This window comes from Hyperoodon ampullatus (assembly GCF_949752795.1).
Source record: "Hyperoodon ampullatus genome assembly, chromosome: 14".
Classification (NCBI taxonomy): Eukaryota; Metazoa; Chordata; class Mammalia; order Artiodactyla; family Ziphiidae; genus Hyperoodon; species Hyperoodon ampullatus.
Genome location: NC_136927.1, coordinates 40,584,580 through 40,609,332, shown reverse-complemented (window position 1 = coordinate 40,609,332; position 24,753 = coordinate 40,584,580). Strand labels below are relative to the sequence as shown.

General features: G+C 44.7%; 1 protein-coding gene across 4 annotated transcripts in view; it reads left to right on the top strand.

Annotated features, from left to right (window-relative positions):
• Positions 1 to 24,021, top strand: part of ARHGAP17 (Rho GTPase activating protein 17) — a gene marked incomplete at its 5' end in the record, with an annotated part of 86,795 nt that extends 62,774 nt beyond the window's left edge. For 2 of the 4 annotated variants that reach the window (XM_079718643.1, XM_079718642.1), the window contains 6 exons: positions 1,811 to 1,902; positions 3,236 to 3,395; positions 5,081 to 5,314; positions 7,699 to 7,862; positions 14,390 to 14,995; positions 23,157 to 24,021. In XM_079718643.1, the coding sequence (XP_079574769.1) occupies positions 1,811 to 1,902; positions 3,236 to 3,395; positions 5,081 to 5,314; positions 7,699 to 7,862; positions 14,390 to 14,995; positions 23,157 to 23,287 (1,387 nt within the window). In that variant the 3' untranslated portion in view covers positions 23,288 to 24,021. Of the gene's footprint in view, positions 1 to 1,810; positions 1,903 to 3,235; positions 3,396 to 5,080; positions 5,315 to 7,698; positions 7,863 to 14,389; positions 14,996 to 16,138; positions 16,163 to 23,156 lie in introns of all 4 variants that reach the window. The other 2 variants (XM_079718644.1, XM_079718645.1) reach the window with 2 other exon arrangements.
• Positions 24,022 to 24,753: the final 732 nt, after the last annotated feature.

The following is a 24,753-nucleotide window of genomic DNA, read 5'->3' as shown; positions in this document are numbered from 1 at the left end:
AGAGGGATCAGGGAGGTCAGCTAGAAAGCGTCTGGGAAATCACGTTGTTGTCTGCTCTGTTTGGTGGCATTATGATGATCCATTTAATCCTCGCAAGTTATCTTTTGGAGTTGGTGCTTTTGTCCTCACTTTCGCAGATGAGGATGCTGAGGCTTAGAGAGGACGAATAATTTGCTTAAGGTTGCACAGCAGGGAAATGGTGGGGCCCACGGAGTCTGTCCTTAAGCTTCACCACCCTTCCCTGCCCCCCGTCACTGCTGTTCAGCTTTGTAAAATCATGAGCGGTTCAAATTTCCATCAAAAAATGCAGGGACTTTCTGAATCAAAATCTTTCTATTTTTAACTCATTCATTCCCTCGTGTATGCTCACTCTTGTTTCAGAAAGTATTTATAAGATTCTTTACAAAGATCCAATGTCATAAAGCAAATGAAAGATAAGTGGATATAAAAGCTAACTACATAGTACATCACATCTTATAGCAAATAAATTCCAGGAAGACCAAAGAGGTAAATATAAAGAGTGATATCATAAATATGGCAGGTTAAAAAATAAATAAATAAACATAAACACGGCAGGTAAATATTTATTAGCTTTTGGGATATAAATGAATTTTATAAACATAAAATCAGTTCTGGAAACAAATAGATTTAGCTCTATAACAGCTAGAAATTTCTGTAAGTCAGAAAGCTCCTTAAATAAATGGCAATTCACAAACTAGGAGTTCCTCAAAAAATATCCAGATATATAAAAAGGTCTTGAAATCAATTGACAAACAGTACCTCCTCAAAAAGAAAAATTTGCAAAGAACACAAGTGGACCGTTCCTCCCCAGTTCTAAGGTTCTAAGGTACGGGAGGGATCAGAATCCAGATGGGCAGAGGGAAGTGTGAACGGGTGGGGAGGGTAATTTACAGGCAGAGCTTGCATTTTAAGCTGGAACTTAAAAGGAGCTAGAACTTTCACCTGGTTGGAAATTGGGGTGGAAATGTTCTCCCCAATGGAAAGAGAGGTCAGAGTGCTAAAATGAGGGAGGAGATAGGTTTGGGGCAGTCAGGTATGGGATCCAGCCTATCAGGGATTCAGTGTCTTCATTTATAAGGCCTCAGAACAGTCCCCATGTTGTAAAAATTAAATGCAGGGAGGAATCTGAGGCTCTGAACATGGTAGGTGCTCAGTAAATGTCAGGCCCTTGCAGCTTGTCTGCTTTCCCGTGTTCTGACTCTGAACTGGATATGAGCCCCTCAATAGCAGGAACAACGATTCTTCTTTATTTTCTTCCTGTGGGCCCTGGCCATTCGGACACAGTCAGCTTCTGAACATGCATCTTGGGACCAGTCCACATACGTGCGTGACAGCCTTAATAATATGTGTAAATGCGGGGGCCCAGGTCTTCTGATGATGAGAGGCACCCTGAAACACTGCATACGCTTGGCTGCATTCTAGGCAGAATGGGTTTGTGGTGATCTGGAGACTTAGAAGATGACTCCCAGGGGAAGGACTGTGCCAGTGGGTAAATGCAACCCTGTCCCCAAACAACTGAAAACCAGCATTCTGGCACACTGTTGGTCACTGACTTATGCCTAGTTGTTATCACAACACAGACTAAGAAGAGACAGCTGAGTGAGGGCAATTTTTCTTCCTGGGTGATCACTGCCACACCCCTAGGCCAGGGCCTTGTGCATTTAATTTTTGCATTCGTACTTAAATGTTTTATCCTTCTGATATAAAAAATTGAATTGCCCTGACTCAACCTGCAGAAATCAGAGGCTGCCTAGGGGAGGTGTTTTAACTTTGTGAACTTCCTTTGCAGAACGCTAGCCGAAATGGCAGCGGCCACATCCGTCCACGTGGTTGCTGTCATTGAACCCATCATTCAGCACGCCAACTGGTTCTTCCCCGAAGGTAACTGCCACTCCGAGTTCACTGACTCCAAAAGCACAATAATAGACAAAAATAGTATAAAAAATCTTTTTAGGGGCTTTCCTGGTGGCGCAGTGGTTGAGAGTCCGCCTGCCGATGCAGGGGACGCGGGTTTGTGCCCCGGTCCGGGAAGATCCCACATGCCGCGGAGCAACTGGGCCCGTGAGCCACGGCCGCTGAGCCTGCGCGTCCGGAGCCTGTGCTCCGCAACAGGAGAGGCCACAACAGTGAGAGGCCCGCGTACCGAAAAAAAAAAAATCTTTTTAAAGAAGCAGATACTTCAGTAATCCCTTCATGATTACATAATTGGCTTCACTTTTTCACATTTCTTTTTAGACTATTTGCATTCATATTTTGACAAAGCAGTAGCCACGTTATTGTGTATTTCACTTTGTTTCACTCAACATGGATTCATTCATTCAGCCAGTGTATACTGGACACTCCCTAGGCGCATATGTTTGCTGGTAAGACATGCTGTCTTCCCTGGAGGAACTTGGTCACTGGAGAAGGAGGCTTCCTCATCAGAGAAACTGTAACACATGGCACATTAGAAGGAAGATGGATGGGGAATGAGTTGACGACTCATGCTGGGCACAAAGTGCCAGGGATTGCGTTATAGAAGAGGTGACACTGAATATGCAGGGATCCTCAGAGGTTCCGTGGCTCCCTTTGCGGGTATTGGTTGGGCAAGTGCTGGGAGTCTGGACCTCCCACCCCAGCTTTGCCCAGAGCAGCCCTGCTATCATCCTCTGGCGTGTAAGCTCCATGAGGCCAGGACACGCTCATCTTTTCTTTACCACTGACTTCCGCCGTCGAGAATCACGCCCCACTCATGTAAGGTTGCGCAGTAAATGTGTGATGGATGAATGAATATTGTCATTCTGTCAAGATTTCCTTTGAGAAAACGAGTCTTCAAAATCTGCTATAGGCAGTATGGAATTGATGTTGCCTTTTATTTCTATTTAATATCAAGCTGTAAATATCTTATTTTTTTATGATTCAGATAAGTAGAACCCATGCTCACATTCCTCTTCTGTATTCCATATTTTTTTTAACAAAAAGGAAAGCAGGGGAGTTGTGTGACTTGGATTCTGAATCATACCCCCTCCCCTATTTCTGGTTTTCTTATTTTACCCGCCACCCTGATTTGGTAAACTGTCCTTTAAGAAGGTGAGAGTGCCCGGGGCTTCCACCTGTGAAACAGTGAGGGGCTTGTGGATGGAAGAATGAGGCTCCTATTCCAGTGGGGTGTTCTCAAGCTCCCTCAGCCCCTGTGCCCTGTGTCTCATATACACTTGTTTCTTTCTTCTGGCAGAGGTGGAATTTAATGTTTCAGAAGCATTCGTACCTCTCACCACCCCAAATTCCAATCACTCATCCCACACTGGAAATGACTCTGTCGACTCGGGGACCCTGGAGAGGAAGCGGCCTGCCAGCATGGCGGTGATGGAGGGGGACCTGCTGAAGAAGGAGAGGTGTGTGCAGAGCTATTGACTTTCACACCGGCAGTCGATGGCTTGGAGAGGAGTCGGTGGGCCCACCATCCCTGGTCCTGCCTCAGTGGCCTTGCCACTGGGGAGTGGCCTGCACCCAGGCCTGTTAGAGTCCAGCTAGTTTCAGGAATTCTGCTTTAGTCCATTGCAAACATTAATCTGACCCCAAAGTAGGTGTGTAGCTTGTCAGTTAACAATCATACCTGACACATTCAAGCTTTACTTGGTGGTCTCTGATAAGCCCTACACGGTAGCATCACATACATGTTACAAATTCACCTAAATGTACTTGACTGGGGAAAAAGAAAGAAAAAGAAAAAAAAATGTTAAGTATTGTGGACGTCTGTCCAGGAGTGAATGTGAGAACAACCCACCCCTCACAGTGACATGTGCGAGTTGGTGTTTGAAGACATATATTCTTAGTATAACCTGGCCCCTCATTGGAAGCCAACCATAGAAACCTCAGTGTTTGCCAATTCTGGAATCAAAAAAAAAGCCTGTGTTGGACTAGTGAGAGACAGTACTAGTCTTTATTGCTAGGCTTCTTGGGTGATTTGTGGGATTTTCAAAGGTTGTTAAGGCTATTTGTGATTTTTGCCTTCAGATGCCAATCTATCCGACATGTGTGCTTAAGTGCCACTGTGTTCACCAGTAATGCTGAGTTAGAAGTCATGTGCTTTTCTCGCATACATGCATTAATGTTACTGAAAATAGTTTTACATTAAAACTAAACAGCAAGCTCTTATTCTAATTGCCCAATCTTATAGTGTGGTCTGTTTTTTGTTTTGCCTTTTTTTTTTTTTTTTAAACCCATAGCAAAGGAAAAAGGTTTACTTTTCTATTCTGTCACTTCTCTGAACCCACATTCCCACATTCGGAAGTGCTTCCTGATGACAAACTCTGTCCTCCACAGAATTAGCCTTTATATATTTTAACTTACAAAATGGAATGTTATGGGTCTAGTTAGCACACAATAAACAGTTCTTAGCCATCTTCCTGGATGGATTCCCCCCGCCAACTGACCCAGTAGCCACAAGCTCAGGGAGCCATGTGTCTTTTTATTTTTTGAACTGGAAAAAAGTGTTGAAGTTCATACACCAGTGGGCTTCAGTGAAAAGTGAATATCCCTTCTAACCTGTCCTCCAACCACCATCCCCTTCCCCAAAGCAACTATTTTTCCAATCCTACACATCCTTTCAGATACATTCTTTGCATACGCACAGACCAGTGTTTGTACATCTCAGCTTAAGAGGCAGTGTGATGTGACAGCCTTACATTGCCACTGGTGGCACTTCTGCACTCAGCTTCCACCTTGATGCCCAAACACACAGGTTCGAGATAATTGCCTTGTACATCGTACTATGGAAATAAAAACACAAACATGATGTCACTTACTCAAGATGAAGGCTGCCCATTTGCTTTCAGCTGCTCATACCCACTTTGAGAAAGGGCATCGATGAGTACCAGGTCCAAGTTTAAAGTCCACTTGAGTTGCTTGCCTGGGTAACAGGAGTGACCATTAATCTGGTCCTTGCCGCTTCATTGCATGCTGGGCAACTTGGGTGGCTGTCCCTGCGTGTGGGGTTTTACACGCAAGGACCCATGGGCTTCTGTGTCAGTAGTCGGCTCGCATGGTGTGTTGTTGACTGTTTCTTCTCTCTGTGTAGCTTTGGTGTGAAGCTTATGGACTTCCAGGCTCACCGGCGGGGTGGCACCCTAAATAGAAAGCACATATCCCCTGCTTTCCAGCCGCCACTCCCGCCCACAGATGGCAGCACCTTGGCTCCAGCGGGCCCAGAGCCCCCTCCCCAGGGCTCTAGGGCCGAAAGCAGCACAGGGGGTGGGACTGTCCCCTCCTCTGCGGGCATACTGGAGCAGGGGCCCAGCCCGGGCGACAGCAGGTAAGGAGGCCAGCATCTGCTGGCAGTGGGTGCCAGACACCCCAGCCTTCTTGCAGGCGCTGGCCTGTGGGCATGGCCTCCATGCCCCAAGGATCACTAGGCATGGAGTGAACCAGCTTTGCCTTCACTCTTCCGGTTGGCAAAGGATGGAAAAAAAGACTGCAAATTGCTTGCTTCCTTTCCTGTTTTCAAAAGAAAGCAACATTTGTTTGCATTCTTTACCATACTGCTTTGGGGCTGGAAGCCAGAAGCCGATAAGTGTCTAGCAATCTTATAAGCCTCTCTTACCTGTGTGATGTGTACTCATTGTTCGTGTACCATTTGCTTGTTGTCATTCAGTATGCTAACTAGTAAACATTTGAATGCAACAAGTTAGTGAAGTTATTATATTCCTGGCATTCACTCACTCATCCATTCATTCATCCGTCCATCCATTTATCATTCATCCATCCATCCATCCATCCATCCATTCATCCAATCAGATTTACTGAATAACTGAGTACTGAATAATATGTGCTGTCTCTGCTATACTGAGCATCCCCCCAACCCCCTGGCTTTCAGTCTTGTAGGGCAGGTGATACATGAGTACAAGGTAGAAAATGTGATGATAGGTTTTCTTAAAAAGCTCTTTTGTTGCTTCACCTTTTGATTAACCACCTGGAGCGGACTAAGAATATATAGCAACTTAAAGGAAAAATACCTTTGAAGTTGAGACCTTTATTTAATTTGCACAAATTCAGTTCTCCACTCTGACCTAGGCAGATGACCACCAGAGGCCACTTCAGGTGGTATCTCGGGTCGTACAGAACTGGCAGCTGCTGTAAAAGATGAGCCCCTCTAGTACGTGCTAACATTTTTATTGCATTTGGTCTACCGTGGCCACCTATAAAGCACTAAATGATTATATATAAAGTAAAATAAATGATAAAACAAGGATGGCCTGTTAATCGTGTACTTTTTTTCCGCCCAGAGGTGACTTTGCCTTGGGAGAACTCCCTCACCTCTTCTTCTTTGGGTGGAGAGAGAGTGCCTCGTGCTGTGTGAAGCTAGCTGCTTAGGAGATCGGAATCTCGTTAAATCCTTATAGCTGAACTCTGAGGACTTTGTGCATTCCTGAATACCTTTCTACCCGTATAATTTGAGGAAATTCACTTTTTTGGTTAAAAATATCTAAGGCTTCAAACTCCCTAGTGCTTCACATGCACGTCGTAAGCTCCACGTTGGTCTTTCCGTAACTGCTACCACACATATATTTGTTTGGGCTTAAATCTTTTTCTTGGAGAAAAAAAAGTCTTAGCAAACTCTTACACATTTCCATTTACCTGTAGCATTCAATTTGTTTAATCAAGGCTAAATATATTATTTAAGACAATAATTAGTCTTCACTGCAGAAGGACAAATAGAATGTCAGTTATCAATTTGCTCTTTGTTCTTTTGCTCTGTAGATATTTTTGTGTACATCTCACTAATGCCATTTACTCTTTGGTGACCTTGACAAATTGTAGCTATAAAGTTCAGTATAAAAAGTTCTGAGCCAGGGCTTCCCTGGTGGCGCAGTGGTTGAGAATCTGCCTGCCAATGCAGGAACACGGGTTCGGGCCCCGGTCTGGGAAGATCCCACATTCCGTGGAGCACCTAAGCCCGTGAGCCACAACTACTGAGCCTGCGCGTCTGGAGCTTGTGCTCCACGACAAGAGAGGCCGCGACAGTGAGAGGCCCACGCACCGCGATGAAGAGTGGCCCCCGCTTGCCGCAACTAGAGAAAGCCCTTGCACAGAAACGAAGACCCAACACAGCCAAAAATAAAATAAAAAAAAAAATAAAAATTTTTTAAACTTAAAAAAAAAAAGTTCTGAGCCAAGAATTAGGAAGCCTGAGCTCTGATCCCTACCCCAGTATTAACCAACTCTGGGCCCTGAGCAATCATTTAGCCTCTCAGAGTTTCTCCTTCCTGAAGTCCAAATTATTGGTAATAATTGAGCACTTTGTAATTTAGAGTAGTGTTAGTATTTTGCTATTGCATTTGCTTAGTTTTGTGCATTGTATATGACAAAATCGCATTATTTTGAAGTCCAAAAACCCTTTCATGTTTTTAAATACTGCCCAATTTAAGTGCAAGCACACTAGAACTTGAAATGGCCTCTATCATGATATTTAAGTGGCAGAGTAGTTGGAAGATAGTCTGATGCCATGAATCTCATAAAATATGTGGTCCTGTGTGGCACCAGATATTAGCTTCACAGACCCAGTGTGAGCTATTTAAAATTTCAGATCTCCTCCTTGCCCGCTGCAGTGAAAACTCTAGCTGGAATCTGATATTTTAGCATGTTTAGCTTTTCTAGCTGGGAGTGCCTGACATCTAACTTGGCTTCTGCTTCCCTTAGTCCTCCAAAGCCCAAGGATCCTGCGGCTGCACCTGCACCCGGGAGAAACAGCAGTCAGGCGGCCCCCGGCCAAAGCCAGGCCCAGGCCACTGGCGGCTCCCATCAGCTCTCTGTGGGCCCTACGCACAATTCCGCCGGCCCAAGCCCTCACACGGTGCGCCGAGGTAAGTCACCACCTTTACTCTGCACCCTTGGGGAGGGATGTGCAAACCTTCCTGGGTCGGTGCAGGGGTCAGGTTGAGAAGCTTGTTCCGATGGTTCCATGTCTGTTATAAAATGGCGAGCAGAAAAACCAGTCGTTAAGGAAAAGAATCATTAAAGGGAGATGGAAAAATGGGGAGCAGGAAAGCAGACATTTAAGAATATGTTCAAGCTACAAAGCTTAACAGTCATTTCTCCAGAAACGCCCCCATTTTCCAGGAATCTGGTGCTCCAAGCCCTCGCTCTGTTTTGGAACTGCCACAGCCTGGCCTCTGTCCCAGCCAGGCTTCGTGAGTCTGGGAGCACTCGTGCCCTCTGGATTGGGATCAGGGCCTTCTAGTTCCCTATTTACATGTAATCTGGACTGCTCCCACTTATGCCCTCGTGGTCCTCCACCCAGCAGCCAGGGAAATGGCTGTTTTTTCTTTCTTTCTTTCTTTTTTTAAATGAATGAAGGGTTCTTTAAATTCTATAGTGCTTTACAATTTTCAAAAGTTTCACACAAATGATTTCATGTAATCCCATAATAACCCCTCCTTTTTTTTCCCTACTCCTATCTTGCCCCTTCCCCCTTCCCTCTCCCCACTGGTACATTCCCTATGTCTGTGAATCTGCTTCTTTTCTGTTTTATTCACTAGTTTGTTGTATTTTTTAGATTCCACACATAAATGATATCATATAGGATTTGTCTTTCTGTCTGACTTATTTCACTCAGCATAATGCCCTCCAGCAGGGGGTAGCCTTAAAACACAAAGCAGAGCATGTCATCCTGGCTGAAGCTCCCCAGTGCCTTCCATGCAGACCTCCCACCACGCACCCTGCGTGGCCTGGCCACGTGGTCTGGCCGGGCCGCCTGTGAGCCCAGCTCTTCCCCTGCCCCCTCACTCACTTCAGCCTCGCTGGTCTGAGCTCTGCCCCTCAGTGCACTAACCTTATTCCCTCTTTAGAGCTGCCACACGTGTTCTCTTACAGAACATTCTGTCCCACATCTTCACATGGTTCCTTCTTTTTTATTTTATCGGGGTAAGAACACAACATGAGATCTACCCTCTTAAATATTTGTGTACAGTATCCAGTACGGTACTCTTAAGTGTACAATACAGTATTGTACTATAGGCACAATGATGTAAAGCTACCTGACATAACTGAAACCTTATGCCTATTGAATACCAGCTCTCCATCACTCCCCATCTCTACTCTATACCCCCAGCCCCTGGCAACTCCCATTCCACTCTCTGATTCTAAGAGTTTGACTATTTTAGATACTTCATGTAAGTGGAATCGTGCAGTATTTGTCCTTCTGTGACTGGCTTATTTCACTTAGTATAATGTCTTTAAGGTTTGTCCATGTTGTTATATATATGACAGAATTTCCTTCCTTTTTAAGGCTAAATAATATTCCATTTTATATATACACCACATTTTTTTAATCCAGTCATCTGTCAATGGGCATATAAGTTGTTTCCATGTCTTGGCTATTGTGAATAATGATGCTTCAGTGACCATGGATGTGCAAATAATCTCTTCAGGATCCTGATTTCAGTTCTTTTGGATAAATACCCAGAAATGGGATTCTTGAATCAATATGGTAGTTCTATTTTTAATTTTTTTAGGAGCCTCCATACTGTTTTCCATAATGGCTGTACCAATTTACATTCCCACAAATAGTGTATGGGAGTTCCAGTTTCTCCGTATTCTCACCAGCACTTGCTGTCTTTTTTTTAATATTAGCCATTCTAACAGATGTGAGGTAATATGTCGTTTTTTGGGTTTGATTTGCATTTTCCTGATTGTTAGTGATATTGAGCACCTTTTTATATGCCTGATGGTCATTTTTATGTTGTCTTTAGAGAAATGTCTATTCAAGTCTTTAGTCCATTTTATTTTATTTATTTATTTATTTTTGGCTGTGTTGGGTCTTTGTTGCTGCGCATGGGCTTTCTCTAGTTGTGGTGAGCAGGGGCGACTCTTTGTTGTGGTGTGAGTCCTTCTCACTGCGGTGGCTTCTCTTGATGTGGAGCACGGGCTCCAGGCATGCAGGCTTCAGTAGTTGTGGCACATGTGCTCAGTAGTTGTGGCTCACAGGCTCTAGGGCACAAGCTCAGTAGTTGTGGCGCACGCACTTAGCTGTTACGCGGCATGTGGGATCTTCCTGGACCAGGGCTCGAACCCGTGTTCCCTGCATTGGCAGGTGGATTCTTAACCAGTGTACCACCAGGGACGTCCCTTTAGTCCATTTTATTTTTATTTTTATTTATTTATTTATTTATTTATTTATTTTTGCAGTATGCGGGCCTCTCACTGTTGGGGCCTCTCCCGTTGCGGAGCACAGGCTCTGGACACGCAGGCTCAGCAGCCATGGCTCACAGGCCTAGCCGCTCTGCGGCATGTGGGATCTTCCCGGACCGGGGTACGAACCTGTGTCCCCTGCATCGGCAGGAGGACTCTCAACCACTGCGCCACCAGGGAAGCCCTGGGCCATTTTAAAATCAGATTGTTGGTGAACTTCCCTGGTGGTCCAGTGGCTAAAGACTCTGTGCTCCCAATGCAGGGGGCCTGGGTTCAATCCCTGGTCAGGGAACTAGATCCCACATGCCACAACTAAGACTTTGCATGTCACAACTAAAGATCCTGCATGCCACAACGAAGATCTCACACACAGCAATGAAGATCCCTGTGTGCTGCAACTAAGATCCAGTGCAGCCAAATAAATAAATAAATTTTTTTTAATTTCTTTTTTTTTTTTAAATCAGGTTTTTCATTTCTTTGCTATTGAGCTACAGGAGTTCTTTATATATTTTAGAAATTAACACCTTATCAGATACATGGTTTGAAAATATTTTCTCCCATTCTGTAGGTTGCCTTTTCATTCTGTCGTTTCCTTTGTTGATTGTACCAAAGCTTATTAGTTTGTTGTAATCCCACACATCTATCTTTGTTTTGTTGCCTGTGCTTTTGGGGTCATAGCCATGAAATCACTGCCAACACAAATGTTATGAAGCTTTCCCCCTGTGTTTTCTTCAAGGAGTTTTACAGTTTCAGGTCCTATGTTTAATCCATTTTGAATTGACTTTTGTGTATTGTGTAAGATAAGGGTCCAATTTCATTCTTTTGCATGTGGATATCCAGTTTTCCCAGCATCATTTGTTGAAGAAACTATCCTTTCCCCATTGTGTATTCTTGGTACCCTGTCGAAGATCATTTGACTGTATAGGCATGGATTTATTTCTGTTCTCTCTATTCTGCTCCACACATGGTTCCTCCATCATTCAGGTCTCAGCTCAAAGAGTACTTCCCTGGTGAACCCTCCTTGACCACCCAGTCTGAACTGATGACCACCTGCTGACCCCACCACTCACATAAATTATTCTCTGTCACATCACTCTATTTCTCTCAGAGCCTTTTCCTCCATCTGAAATTTTTAAATTTGTTTTTTAGCGTATTGCCAGGCTCCCCTAGTAGCTCTTAAAGAGCTGGGATTTTACCTGTCTCATGCACTCCAGTATTCCTAGCCCTTGTCCTGTGCCTGTCACAGAGAGGGCACTCAAATATGTGTGGTCTGAGAGCCCCAAGTGCCTCTTAGATCTAGAACAACTTGGGATGATTTAGCTGTCCCCCACCATCTGGCACATTTGGCAATGTCCGGGACGTTTTTGGTTGTCACAAGCAGGGAGGGGAGTGGTATTGGCATCTAGTGGGTAGAGGCCTGGGATGCTGGTAAACATCCTACAATGTGCAGGACAGCCCCCCTCAACAAAGAACTATCTAGCCCAACATGTCAGTACTGCTGAGGTTGAGAAACTCTGGTCTAGAAAGGGACATGATTTACTGAAAATGCTTCTAAAGCCAATTAAATTCCATGTGAACCATGGTGCCCTGTCTTAACTCCCAACTGCATGTATCGGAGGATGGATAATCTTCAATATGAAATGACATATATATTTAAAAATTTTTTGAATTTTATATAATTTTAGACTTAAAGGAAAGTTGCAAAGATAGTGTAGAAAATGCCCATATAGCCTTCACTGAGCTTCTCTTAATTTTACTGTCTCACAGAACAACTACTGAAATCAGGAAATTAACACTGATACAATATTATTAGCTAAACTTCAGGCTTTGACCAGATTTCTGAGTAAGTTTTCTTTCTGTCCCAGTATCAATCCAGAATCCCATGTTGCATTTTCTTTTAAGATGTACAATACAATGTGATGACTTAATATATGTATACATTGTGAAATAATTACCACAGTCAAGTTAGGGGGTTAATATCCAACATATATAAGAAACTCATACAATTCAATAGCAAAAAAAAAACCAGATAACCCAATTGAAAAATGGGCAAAGGATATATTTCTGAGTCCATATCACTTTAATATCTCCTCTGTAACCAGGACTGGGGAAATAGAATAAATAACAGTTTTGCTATTGAAAAATCTTAAGAAGGCTTTCCTCTGAGCCACCACCACCTTCATCTGTATCCCAACTGGTGCACAAGGAAAATTAGGTCTTTTCTACCTGGATTCCAGGTAGAGCCCTGCTTTCAGGTTGAGGTTCCTTCGTAGCCCCATTTGGAGTCTTTCCTGCTTCCTTTTTCCTGCAATCATAGATCTCAGTTTGATCCTTTGTGTGCCATCCCCCACCCTGGCTCAGCCTCCCAGCACCTTCATGGTGGCCTCAGACAAGGCCTGCCTTTCTCCCAGCCTGGCCTCCACGTTGGACGTGGCCAGTGTGGGACTTGAGCCTTATCACGCTACTCTCATGCTTCCTCTTCTAATTCCCTCTGCTCCCTTAAATGTCAGGAATGATCTTTTATTCAATATGAATTTATAATTAATATTGCTTAGAACAGAGAGCTAGAAACTTTTCTTTTCAAGTTGCTTACGATAACCAGAATGCGGCTAATATCCCAGATTCCTTTGTCAGCTGGTTGGTTGTTTCTGTGGGAAAAGGTCTTCCCAGTTCTGGGATCAGAAGTTCTAGGCCAATAGAGTAGACTTTATACTCTTTTCATTCCTGAACCCTGGTCCCTATGAGCAGGAAGCCAGGCAGTGCAGGAAGGAGGAGGAGGGAAAACAGAGTCCAAGGAGTCCACAGGACATGGTGTGAGCCTCTGTTCTGCTCCGTACTGGCTGTGTGACCTTTTACAAACACTTGACCTCTCTGAGCCTCGGTTTTCTGCACCGTGAAATGGATATAACAATGCCTGTTTTGCAGTGTGCTTGTGAGACTTAAATGAGACAGTCTATGTAAAGGGCCCAACTTGGTGCTGGTCGTGTGTTGGGTGAGTGATACATGTTCATTTCTTCCCTTCATTTCCCTCTCCCTTCCTTAGGCGATTAGTAAGATCTCAGCAGAACTTGAAATATGCTAAAGTCTCTCCTTTCCACCCAACCTCTCAGCCCAAACCCGGTCTCCAGACTTGTTTTTTCTACCTGCCTTACCATCCTCTGTACCAGATTCCCACCCACCAGCGATGCTGATCTCAGCTGGTGTAGGGAGGAGACGGATGTGATTCCGCTCTCCTGAGAGCCGAATCTAAGGCGATCGTCCAGATTTGTACTTTTATCTAGAATATATCTATTAGCACAAATGATTCTGGAATTCATAGAATTTCTCTTATAAAAAAAAAATCAAGTCCTCTAGGAGAAGATGGCTTAGAGCAAGGGGTCCATGGTTATGTACAGGCAGACCAGTCGTGCTTAGGGGTCCCCCCCGCAACACCGCTTAGCTGCTCTTGCTTCTCTGTGTCTCTCCTCATGAGAGAAGGTCGCTGTCAAGTGGGCTTTGAGCGGAGACTCCATGTAGGCGGGGCGGCCTCCATTAACTGAGTTTTCTAACTATTCAACTTTTAAAATGACAGATCTGTAAAGACCTATATGTGTATAATGTACTTTTAAAAAATAACCTTTTTATTTTGGAATAATCTTAGATTTACAGGAAAGTTGCAGAGACAGTCTGGCGTTCTCGCATACCCCTGACCCACTTTCCTCTGCTAACATCTTACATCACCACAGTACATTTATCACGGCTAAGAAACCAACGTTGGTACATTAGTACTCACCAAACTCATTTTGTTCAGATGTCACCGGTTTTTCCTCTAACAGCCGTCTTCCGACCCCTGCTGGCCCCCACCCAGAAGAGCACAGGGCATTTAGTCATCACGTCTCCTTGCTCTCCTCTGGCCTGTGACGATTTCTCTGTCTTCCCTTGTTTTCTCACGGCCTTGACAGTTCTGGGGAGTACTCGCATTTTAAAGACAGTCTCTCAATTTGCGTTTGTCAGATGCTTTTTTCATGGTTAGACTAAGACTGTGGGTTTGGGGGAGGAGGACCACGGTGGTGAGGTGCCACCAGCTGGCATGGTATTGGTAGTGGGCGTGGGTGCTGATCTCAGCTGGCTCACACGGTGACATCAACCTCCGTGCCCTGGCCCAGGGGGCATTGGCCATCACCGTGCTGCTCTTCCTGAGAGGTGTTTTTCCTTTGTGCAGCTGTTAAGAAACCTGCTCCAGCACCCCCGAAACCTGGAAACCCGCCTCCTGGCCATCCCGGGGGCCAGAGTTCTCCAGGAACGTCTCAGCATCCACCCAGCCTGTCACCAAAGCCGTCCACCCGAAGTCCTTCCCCCCCAACTCAGCCGCCCGGCCAGGCCCCAGGCCAGCCCTGCGCCACCTCGCAGCTCTCCGCACCCCGGAGATACTCCAGCAGCCTGTCTCCGATCCAAGCCCCCAACCACCCGCCGCCGCAGCCCCCCACGCAGGCCACACCGCCGCCAGCGCTCACCAAGCCAGCCAGCCAGGGCCCGCCGGCCCCCGGGGCCACGCCCGGTGAGCCCGGACTCGAGCAGTCCTCCCACACCCCTCCCCAGACGCCGACGCCCCCCAGCACTCCACCCCTAGGAAAACAGAACCCCGGCCAGGTGGTGAGTAACCCTGAGACCACGCAGCCACACGCTGGAACCTTGCCGAGACCGAGACCAGTACCAAAGCCGAGGAACCGGCCCAGCGTGCCCCCACCCCCTCATCCTCCTGGCGCCCACCCCGCCGGGGATGGCAGCCTCAGCATCGCAGCTCCCACCTCCTCCAAAATAGTCACGGGTAAGTGGGAAGTGGGTTCAGACATTTCCCCCTGTCCAGTCTACCTGGCTTTTTACTGCTCCCCCTCATTTAGGCTTCCGTTTGTATCAGGGGTTGGCAAACTACCATGCAGGCCAGATCTGGCCCTCAGCTTGTTTTTATAAATAAAGTTTTATTGAAACACAACTATGCCCATTTGTTGACATAGTCTTTCTGGCTATTGTGCTAAAACAGCAGAGTTGTGTAGTCCTTTCAGAGGTCATATACTTCCAGAGCCTTCAAAGTTACTACTTCGCCCTTGAAGTTTGCCAGCCCCTGATGTATAGGTTCACTATGTGTTTAAGAGCCATCTACATTTACATTTTTCTAGGTATAATGACCTAATAATCCAGGTGGAAGGTATTGTACAACTTGAGCATGACATCCATTTCTTAGTGAATCCCTCATTAAAATGCTTATTTTCCTTTTAAGAGTAAAAATACTCATAGAAAGTGAAGCATTTCAGGTATAATCTTAAAAAACGTGATTTGTGCCACATTGGATGCTCTGGGAAGGGAGATTTGGGACACGATCATATGAGAGTGCCAGCCTCTAGTGGGAAAGGACAGAAGAATCAATATTTCCTCATAATTGCATGGAAATCTGTTTTGGGTATTGGTGATTGTACAGATTTACCTACCTAATGGGGTATTTTTTTTATAGACAGTCTAGAACATGACCATTTTCTTTAATTATGATTGTCTTAAAAATTTCCATCCCAAGTGCTCTAATTTACTATTTGATTTAAGGGTGGGATGGATAGATTTTTTTTAGTGTGTTTTCTTAAAATGGTAATTAGGAGCTTTGAATCATTTCTTAGAACAGCCTAGTTTTAAATTTTCCTAAGTGGAGCCATTTTTAGAGAAGTAGCTGAAATATACCTCTGGGCCCTCCAAGCGTCCTGAATGACATCTCTGCTGAAAATGAGCAAAGGATACACCCCACACTGGTACCCTAAATGATGAGGGTTAACCGACTAGTCTTTCTTTTGATAACTTTTTTCTTTTCAGGAATATAATGCGTGATTTTTGTGTGTTATAAATTGTTAACTTTTTCTGATGACACTTCAGCTTTTATGTTTAAAAAAACAAAGCCACATTGGTTTGTTTGTTTGTTTCCCAATAGATGCCCTTCCTAGTGCCCTCACAGGTGGGGAAGGTTTCCAGGACTAAGGTCTGTAACCCCCCCCCAAGCAGCTTCCTGCAGCTCCAAATGCTCCTGCTTAGCCGTGTTTTGCATACGTGCTTTTGACTGTGCTCAGGAGCAGCCATCTGACCCCCTGCCATCCATTCTCTAGACATCACTTTTGTTTTTATCAGAAGCACTTTGAGCTGCAATGCTTCGAATTCAAGAGGTAGATGTCAGTAGATTGCAAGCCCGATTTCAAGCCGCTCAGATAAGATACTAAGAAATGTCTCCTTTCTTTTTGGTAAGCCTTTCACAAGCATTCTGCTCTTTTCAGCGTGATTTCCCTCTCATTGATTGGCTCATCAGCATCCATCCAAAGAGGTCTCGGGTGCAGTTAGCACGGAAAATTGCGTCCCTTTTGTCTTGAGCTTTAATTTTTAATTTTATCTCTTAAGTGCAAGTTAACTGCATGGAGCTTCTTAATTTGGTGTTTGAATTTCTCAGGACCGCCCCCCAAAAAAAACAATCTTCCTCCAAAGATCCCACACTAAATTTCTTTGCATTCTGGCATGCTTACATTTTGCTTTCTTAAACCATATGAGCTTTTTGAAAGGTACTGTGAGGCTCATCTGAATCTTGCCTTTAGGTCCACACTTAGACGGAATAAGGCTCTCGTTACTGCTTTAATCAGCTGATCTGAGCCTTAAGCCTTCAGTGGACTACTTAGCCAGCGTTTTCACGTCTTTGGTCTGAGGAAGACTTTCTATAGATACCAGAAGGGGAAAACAAGAATGCAATCTTTACAACACAGAGGAGGGCACAGAGGCGTGATTCCGCCTTCCTGACTCCTAGTTGATGAACCCAAAAGTCTGTGGTTGCCCAGTTGGGTGTGAAAATCACAGAGTGAAATGACTAAACCCTAATTAAGGCTGAGCCTTTTAACACTTCAATACTTGTGACACATCAGAATTTTATTCCCAGATATTCCCTTTTATTTAGATGAAAGACTACAGACCAGAATTACGTCTGCTCTTTAATCCCATTTTTACTTGGGGTGTATTTATTTCAGTTAACACTTCAATACTTGTGACACATCAGAATTTTATTCCCAGATATTCCCTTTTATTTAGATGAAAGACTACAGACCAGAATTACGTCTGCTCTTTAATCCCATTTTTACTTGGGGTGTATTTATTTCAGAAGCTTATTTTCTTGATCTGCTGTAACACTGCAGTGCTGTGTACTTTGACACTTGTCAGATAAGTGAAATTTGATATTATAAATACTTTTCCTTAGGATATTAGCTAAATATTTTAAAACCACTCTGCACTTCGAATTCTCCTAACTCAAGAAATTACAGGTCACCACCATTATCTTTGTATTACAGAATTACTTTTTAATTTCTTAAAATCCCCTGGATTGCCATTAAGAGTACACAAAAGGCCAGCATTTAGAATTTATGAATATGCTCCTGTTGTTCATGCTGCTATTAAGCAACCTTGGATATAGCCATTGGGTATTTCAAGAAGAAGAAAATGTCACTTCCCTAGACAGGTAGTCCTTTATTATGACATCATGTTTTCACTTGGAAAACTCTAGACAGACAAATTCCTGAGAACAGGTTATTCATTTAGAGCATTTAATCTTAAAAATTGAATTAAGGCCTGGGGATTAAGATAAACTCTTGGGGGGTGATTACTGCTGCTAAACAGGTTTGACAGCCAATTTGTGGCAGCTCAGCACCAGCACCAGAGAAAGGAGGGATTCTGCTGTCATTTTGAATCTCTTCCTAATTTGTTTCTCTAGAAAGCAGTAGGAAAAAGAAAAAAAGAAAGAAAGAAAAAGAAAGCAGTAGGAGTTTAGCTTTGCAAGGAAAAGAGTTTACATCTTGCTGTTTTTAAAGTAAGAGATTTTAGCCAAGAGTGTTCTAATTTAACATTTTATTAAATAATTTAGATGTATGACCTGCCATATTCAGTAGGAACTGAAATTGGAATATTTAATGGTAAGGAAAAGGCACCTGATTGGCCAAAGCATTTTTGCTGCTTGATGATCATATTTGTGCACTAATGCCTGATATTAACCGGTCACTCTAACCCTGCCTGCTTGCACCCCTACTAATAGTGCATGTGCTAAAGGAGGCTGGCTTTGTTCATGCTTGCTGCCAAGTACTCTGAATACTAAGCACGTTCACAGCCATGCAACACGTCATCACCAGGCTGGCCTTGTTACCTCTTTAACTTCCAGTCTTTTCTGTACTGGGCAGGCTTGAGGGGTAGTGGAAAGAGCACACACTAGAATCAGACAAGCCTGAATTAAAATTTCAGCTCACTCTGTGTAACAATGGCACGGCACAACCTGGTTGATCTGTAAAATGGTGACATTCATGAGAATAACCTTCAAAGGGATTACAGTAGATAAAATAAGAAAAGCATCGTGCGGTTCTTAATATACAGGGGGTCTAAGTAAATGGTAGCTATTTATTATCATTTATATGGAGAAAAAAAAAGATAATACAGAGTTAGGTATTGGATTCGTATGTCACCGTTTTAAAAACTCATGCCGGGACACAGACGCAGGAGGTCTGGAGCCCAGGCATCCATATTTTGATCCTGATGTGCCACTTGGTGGTGGGTTAAAAAGACAGTGCTCTGGGGCTTCCCTGGTGGCGCAGTGGTTGCGAGTCCGCCTGCCGATGCAGGGGACACGGGTTCGTGCCCCGGTCCGGGAAGATCCCACATGCCGCGGAGCGGCTGGGCCTGTGAGCCATGGCCGCTGAGCCTGCGCGTCCGGAGCCTGTGCTCCGCAACGGGAGAGGCCACAACAGTGAGATGCCCGCGTACTGCCAAAAAAAAAAAAAAAAAAAAGACAGTGCTCTGGAGTAGAAGATGTTCTTAATTTAGTGAGGCTGAGATTAATTTAGTGAGTCATTTGTCCGCTGTATGGTGGTAGAACGAGTCACAGTAGTAGTCATCAGACACTTGGGACTTTGTTGGTTCTCATAGCCTTTGCTTTTTAAAATTAAACTCCTTTTATATCATGAAAGTAATGCATTTTTAAAAATAAGTATGATACTAAAACAAATTGGGGAATTAGAAACAATAAGAAATCACCCTCCCATAATTGAAAAAGTCCACTATTCATATTTTATTTTTTCCTCCTAGTTTTTTTTTTTTTTCTAAAAGGCAAGGGGATGCACAATCATAATTATTTGGCATATACAGATTTTGATTTTGCGGTTTTAACATCACATGCTCTTTCCCACGTTACAATGTAGTTTTTCAATGACTGCATAATATTTCATTAAGCAGATGTATCATTGCTCGTAGTTGGACATTTAAGTGGCTTCTGCTTCTACTTGCACTTTATTTTTAATAAGTAGATGTCAGAATCATGTCAAGATAAACATCCAGTGAGACTGGAACAGAATCTCTCCTTTGACTGAAATAATAAAAAGTTGACTCAGTCTCCCAGAGATGAGTCAGCCTCTCACAGCCCTAGAAAACTGATGAGGACTACAAGGAAGTCATTCCCTCAGACTGTAGTTTAGAGAAGGATTTGATGATCGGGAGGGGGCTGATTCACCCTGCAGCCGTGCCTGAAATGTTTGATTTCAACGACGTATTTGGATCTGTTACCTGTCAAAGTGGCTATCAGAATAACCTTGGCCTTTCCGAAGGGGAGGTTTACAACCTAAAGCACATATTCAAAATTGCTGAAGTGACAAACTTTCTAGGACCATACTCTACATTGTAGAATGCCAGTTCCCACCCTCGGAGGGTCCACTCCTGGATAAAGATACTCAATAAAGGAGGGAACCAGGCTACATTAGTCACAGCCGCAGAGCAGTGGTGAACCACGTGGCATTCTGCCTGTGAGCGGAGGCTGTGACCTGGGCCCCTTGCTCTGCTTTCTTGTTTTTATTTTTTTTCCTCTTTTAGTCTAATATCTTTCATATGAACTTAGCTCCAAGCAATATGCTCAAAGACCAGCCCTTCTTGGAACGCATATAATGAAAAATGATGCCTTGTGTAAATCTATAGCCAGAAAGTTTTAGAGGTGTTTAAAAAAATACTGAAGGGCTCCTGCAGGCATCTTTCTAAAATAACCTTTATCTCCTTTGTACTAAGATGAAGCAGAGTGTTTAAGACTCAAGCCATCATCTGCTTAGACACTGTCTTCTCTCCCAGGCCGCTCACCCAAGGGCATACGTCCTCCTCGGTGGGGGGAGGAGACGCCCTCTGCAGATTAAGAACCAGGCTCCAGAGCCCAACCAGTCTGGCTCGGCTGTGTCGGAGAGTTGAGCCTCCCAGAGTCTCCCCTGCTTATCTTACAGTGGCGCTGATGCTGCCTTGGGGTTATTTCATGAGGGTTCAGTGAGGTGCTGTGTTGTGATGACGTGTGGAGTGCTTAGCACTGCGTCTGGAAAGTAGCAGCTGCTCAATAGCATCGGCTGTTGTGATGAAGATCAGTCTCCTTCTGAAAGCTGGCTCTGCTCACATGCTGGGATTCTTACTGCTTTTGGTGTGTAAACAGATTTGTTGTTTTCTTTCAAGAAATGATCCATATAAAAGTGAGAGAGGGACTGGGGGAAGAAACCCGCCAGCCTCAGGTAAACCAGATGGGGTGAAGTAAAGGAATTTCCCTTGTGGCGCATTTTTTCCTAAGTATGTAAGTAATGTGTGTTCATCATAGATAGCTAGAGAAATTCAGAAAAGTACAAATCCAGATTTATTTGTGAAGTAAAAAAAAAAGAAAGGAGAAGAAGAAAGATAGCAAGTTTGTCCTCCGAAAAGGGTCTGTGGCTGTTAGGTGTTAAGTTTGCATGTAAATATAGATATTCATAAGTAGAAATCTAACTAGTATGTACACTCCCTTTGCATCATGCATGTCAGTTCCATGGTTCCTTGTAAAGTCTTTGGGCCAAGAAGAGACACTGGCTGATTGTACCATCTGTCTTGTTGAGTTAGGATAGTGGCAAAGGGGTTGAATTTACAGTGGGTTTCTTGTATCAGTGTTGTCTTCAAGACATGGCTACTTCTTTACATGAGGCTATCAGAAAAGAGGATTGGAAAGATGGTTGGTCTAGGCTTTTTGGAAAGATGGTTGGATGACTTTTTATCTATCTATCCCTCCTCCATCCATCTATCCAGACAGACAGACAGAGAACCACAACATTTATTGAATGTCTGCTATTAACCAGTCACTGTTGTGGGCACTAGGGACACACTGTAAGCAAGACAGACATGGTCCCTGCCCTCATTGACTTTCATTGTGCTGAGGACACATCTGACACAGCCTGTATTCTGTGCACATAGACTACCCTTGACTGTACCATTAGACAGTGCAATTCAGCACCATTCAGTTGGTTTTACAGTTATAAGACCTGAATTGTCTGAAATGACATCCAGCACCTGAACTCTTTGACACCTTGGCACCTTCATAAATCTAGACGTTTCTCTGGGTTGTGGTGCATAGGAAACCTCGACGGATGGGCCTTCCAACCCAGGAGTCACTGAGAGTAAAGGGACGTCCCAGGAAGTAAGTGCATCTCACAGCTCAGAGCTGTGGGCACGTGTTGGATCAGGAACCAGTCTCAAAGCAGTGAGCCTCCCAGGGTGCACCTGCATTTGCCAGCTCTGTCTGCGTGGGTTAGGAGCAGGTAAAACAGAAGTACTGCCGAAAACAGCTCCCAGCAAGGGCAGACACGGTGTACCTACACCACAGCAAGTGCAGAAAAGCAGCTCTTAAGCATAACAGGGAAACCCCAGCACACCCACCTCCCACTCTCCCTCCCTCCCTGCTCCTTACATGACTAGCTCTAACCTGGCACAGTGAAACTACCACAGATCTGAACGTCTCCCTTCTCTCTTCCACCAGCCCTAAAATCCCTAACAAGGCTCATCATTTGCTAGAACTCACATCTACCAGAGAAACAAATTCTTCAAGACAGAAGGGCCTGTCTCCCCCACTTGGCTGTAGGCTTCATTAAATCTGTGTCTGGCTTGTTCACTGTTGTGTCCTCACCGGTAGAATGTGGGAGGTGCTCAGTAAGTATTTGTTTATGAATGAAGGAATCTGAGGCTCACTGTCGCACTAGGAAGAGGACTGTGATTGGTTAAGGTGTCTTGTGAGCATGGGAGCAAGGGATGATGGCTCGAGGACCCGTGTATTTACTGTCTTGCTGAAGGAGTTCCAGCCAGCATAATAAGACGTGAAAAAGGAATTGAAGTTATGTAAGTATTGGGTTGGCCAGAAAGTTCATTTGGGTTTTTCCATGGTACAGAAGAGCCCGAACGAACTTTTTGGCCAGCCCAATATTCGAAATAGATGAGAAAGCTAATATGTGTAGGAGATTTGGTGTTCCACTTCAGTGATTGCAGTCAGGGGTGATTGTTCCTCCCTCCCACCCCAGGGACATTTGGCAGTGTCTGGAGACATCTTTTGTTGTCACACTGTGGGAAAGAGAGCTGTGTGCCATCGGCATCTAGTGGGTTGAGGGCAAGGATGCTGCTAAATATCCTACAGTGCACAAGACAGCCCCACAGTCCAGAGTGATCCAGCCCCAAGTGTCACTAGTGCCGAGGTTGAGGGCATAGCATGAGTAACAGGAGGACACTCGCCAACCTCGGAGGAGGGAAGTTTTCCCAGTGAAGCTCAGCTATTCCTGCAGCCCAGATGTTGTCAGGAGATTTCAATTAATGTGTTAGAGACATTGGTAGGAATAAGGTTTCCTCTCCTCCATCACAGCAAGCAAACCCTTCCAGGGTCGCATCTCAGAGGACTGCCGTGCACTCACAGAAAGGACCACCAGAGCCAGGAGGTGGGGCTGTGCCACGTGCCTGGCTGCCCCTGGGGTATCAAAGGCTTGACTCAACTTCTCAGGGCTGATGGTGCCTCTAGTAAGGGAGTGTGCGTGCATGGGCTGACTCTCAAACTTTCCAGCTTTTCCTCTCCTCGGGTGGCCTCTTGGGTGTTACCACGCATTGATACCATGTCTCGTGTTTTTGTCCAGACGCCAATTCTAGGGTTTCAGAACCGCTTCGCAGCATCTTTCCTGAAACGCATTCAGACTCAGCCAGCAAAGACCTGCCCGGCCGCATTCTGTTGGATATGGACAATGATACAGAAAGTACTGCCCTGTGAAGAAAGCCACCCCCTGCCCTTGACCCCTTCCACCCTGGCGAGTGGAGCAGGGGCAGGCAGACGTTAATCTTCGCAGACCAAACAGCGAGAAGCTTTCAGTGGAGGGAGAAAGAAGGCCTCACCATGCAGGACATGGCCTTCTCACAGCCTGAGGAGAGAGCCGAGGCTGACACTTAAAGCTGAATGACCTGTGTCTTGAAGAAGTTGGCTTTCTTTACATGGGAAAGAATCATGCCAAAAAAAAAAAATTTTTTTTTTAAAGAAAGAAAAAAGAAATACCTACAGTGGAAAGAGTATCATTGCCGAGGCATGTGTAGGAAGCACTGCTATTAATGCAGGCAGCGCCATCAGCAATTTGGAATGAATAAAAAGCAATGCGTTAACTATCTATTTAATAAAGTACATCCATTACGCAAGTCACCTGCTTCCTGCTACTTGGGCTTTCATTCTTATATATCACAAGGGAGGTTCCTCTCCTTCGGACGTGCTGCAGAATCATTTTGTATGAAGTATGGTCTGTGTCTCCCCGACTGCCTCAGAACCACAAGCATTGGTGGTGACTGCTGGATCCGTCACCTCAGCAAACTGGATTGCCTTGGCCTTGTTGGATTGCCAGAATGTAGACGGAAATGTACTGTTCTTTTTTTTTTTAAACAATGTAATTGCTACTTGATAAGGAGCGAACATTATTCTAGTTTCATGTTTAATTTGAATTAAATATATTCTGTGGTTTATATGAAAACTTCATCATTCTTAGAGGCAAAGCTGTGGATTGTGTGTGTGCATGTTGTCACTTAACTACATAGAATTGTGGATGGGACATCTGGGGGTCCACTTGTGAATGTAGAAGTTTGAAAGAGTGGCGAGCAAGGTCACAACAGTTAGACCATCCACCAGGTGACCCAGAGACTGCCCAGACTGGCTGTCTCTTAGCGAATGTTCCATGGGCTGGGCTCTTCCTTTGCTCTCACCAGTCCTGACACCCTTTCTTGTCCGGAGACACTCGTCTTGTCTAAAGACACTTAGACCCTTGGAGGCCAACTCCCAGTACTCAGCCCCACAGGCCTAGGGCAGGAGTCAGAGCCATTACGTTCCAGGGGAATATCCTTTTCCAATGACTGGAAGGCACTTCCTTCCTAGGATTGAAATACTTGGGAAGAGTGGGTGGGGAATTGGAGCAAAGCGAGGCCGATGGGCTGGATGGCTGTTGTGACGATAGCCCCTCCCCGTGGCCCAGATTTGGCCTCATCTTTTGGAACACATGCTGCCATGTTGGCTGCCCTGAGCGGCTCCACTGATAGAACTGCTCACCAGGTGCATCCGTGACCCAGCCCTTGCTCAGAAGCCCCTGGACCTCCTTCCCCTATGAACTGACTTAAGTTTAACTTGAAAAGGGCAATCGCTTTTTCCTCTTAACTCGAAGTTTCCTGTGCCCCAAAGTACTCCCTGCACTTATTAATTACATT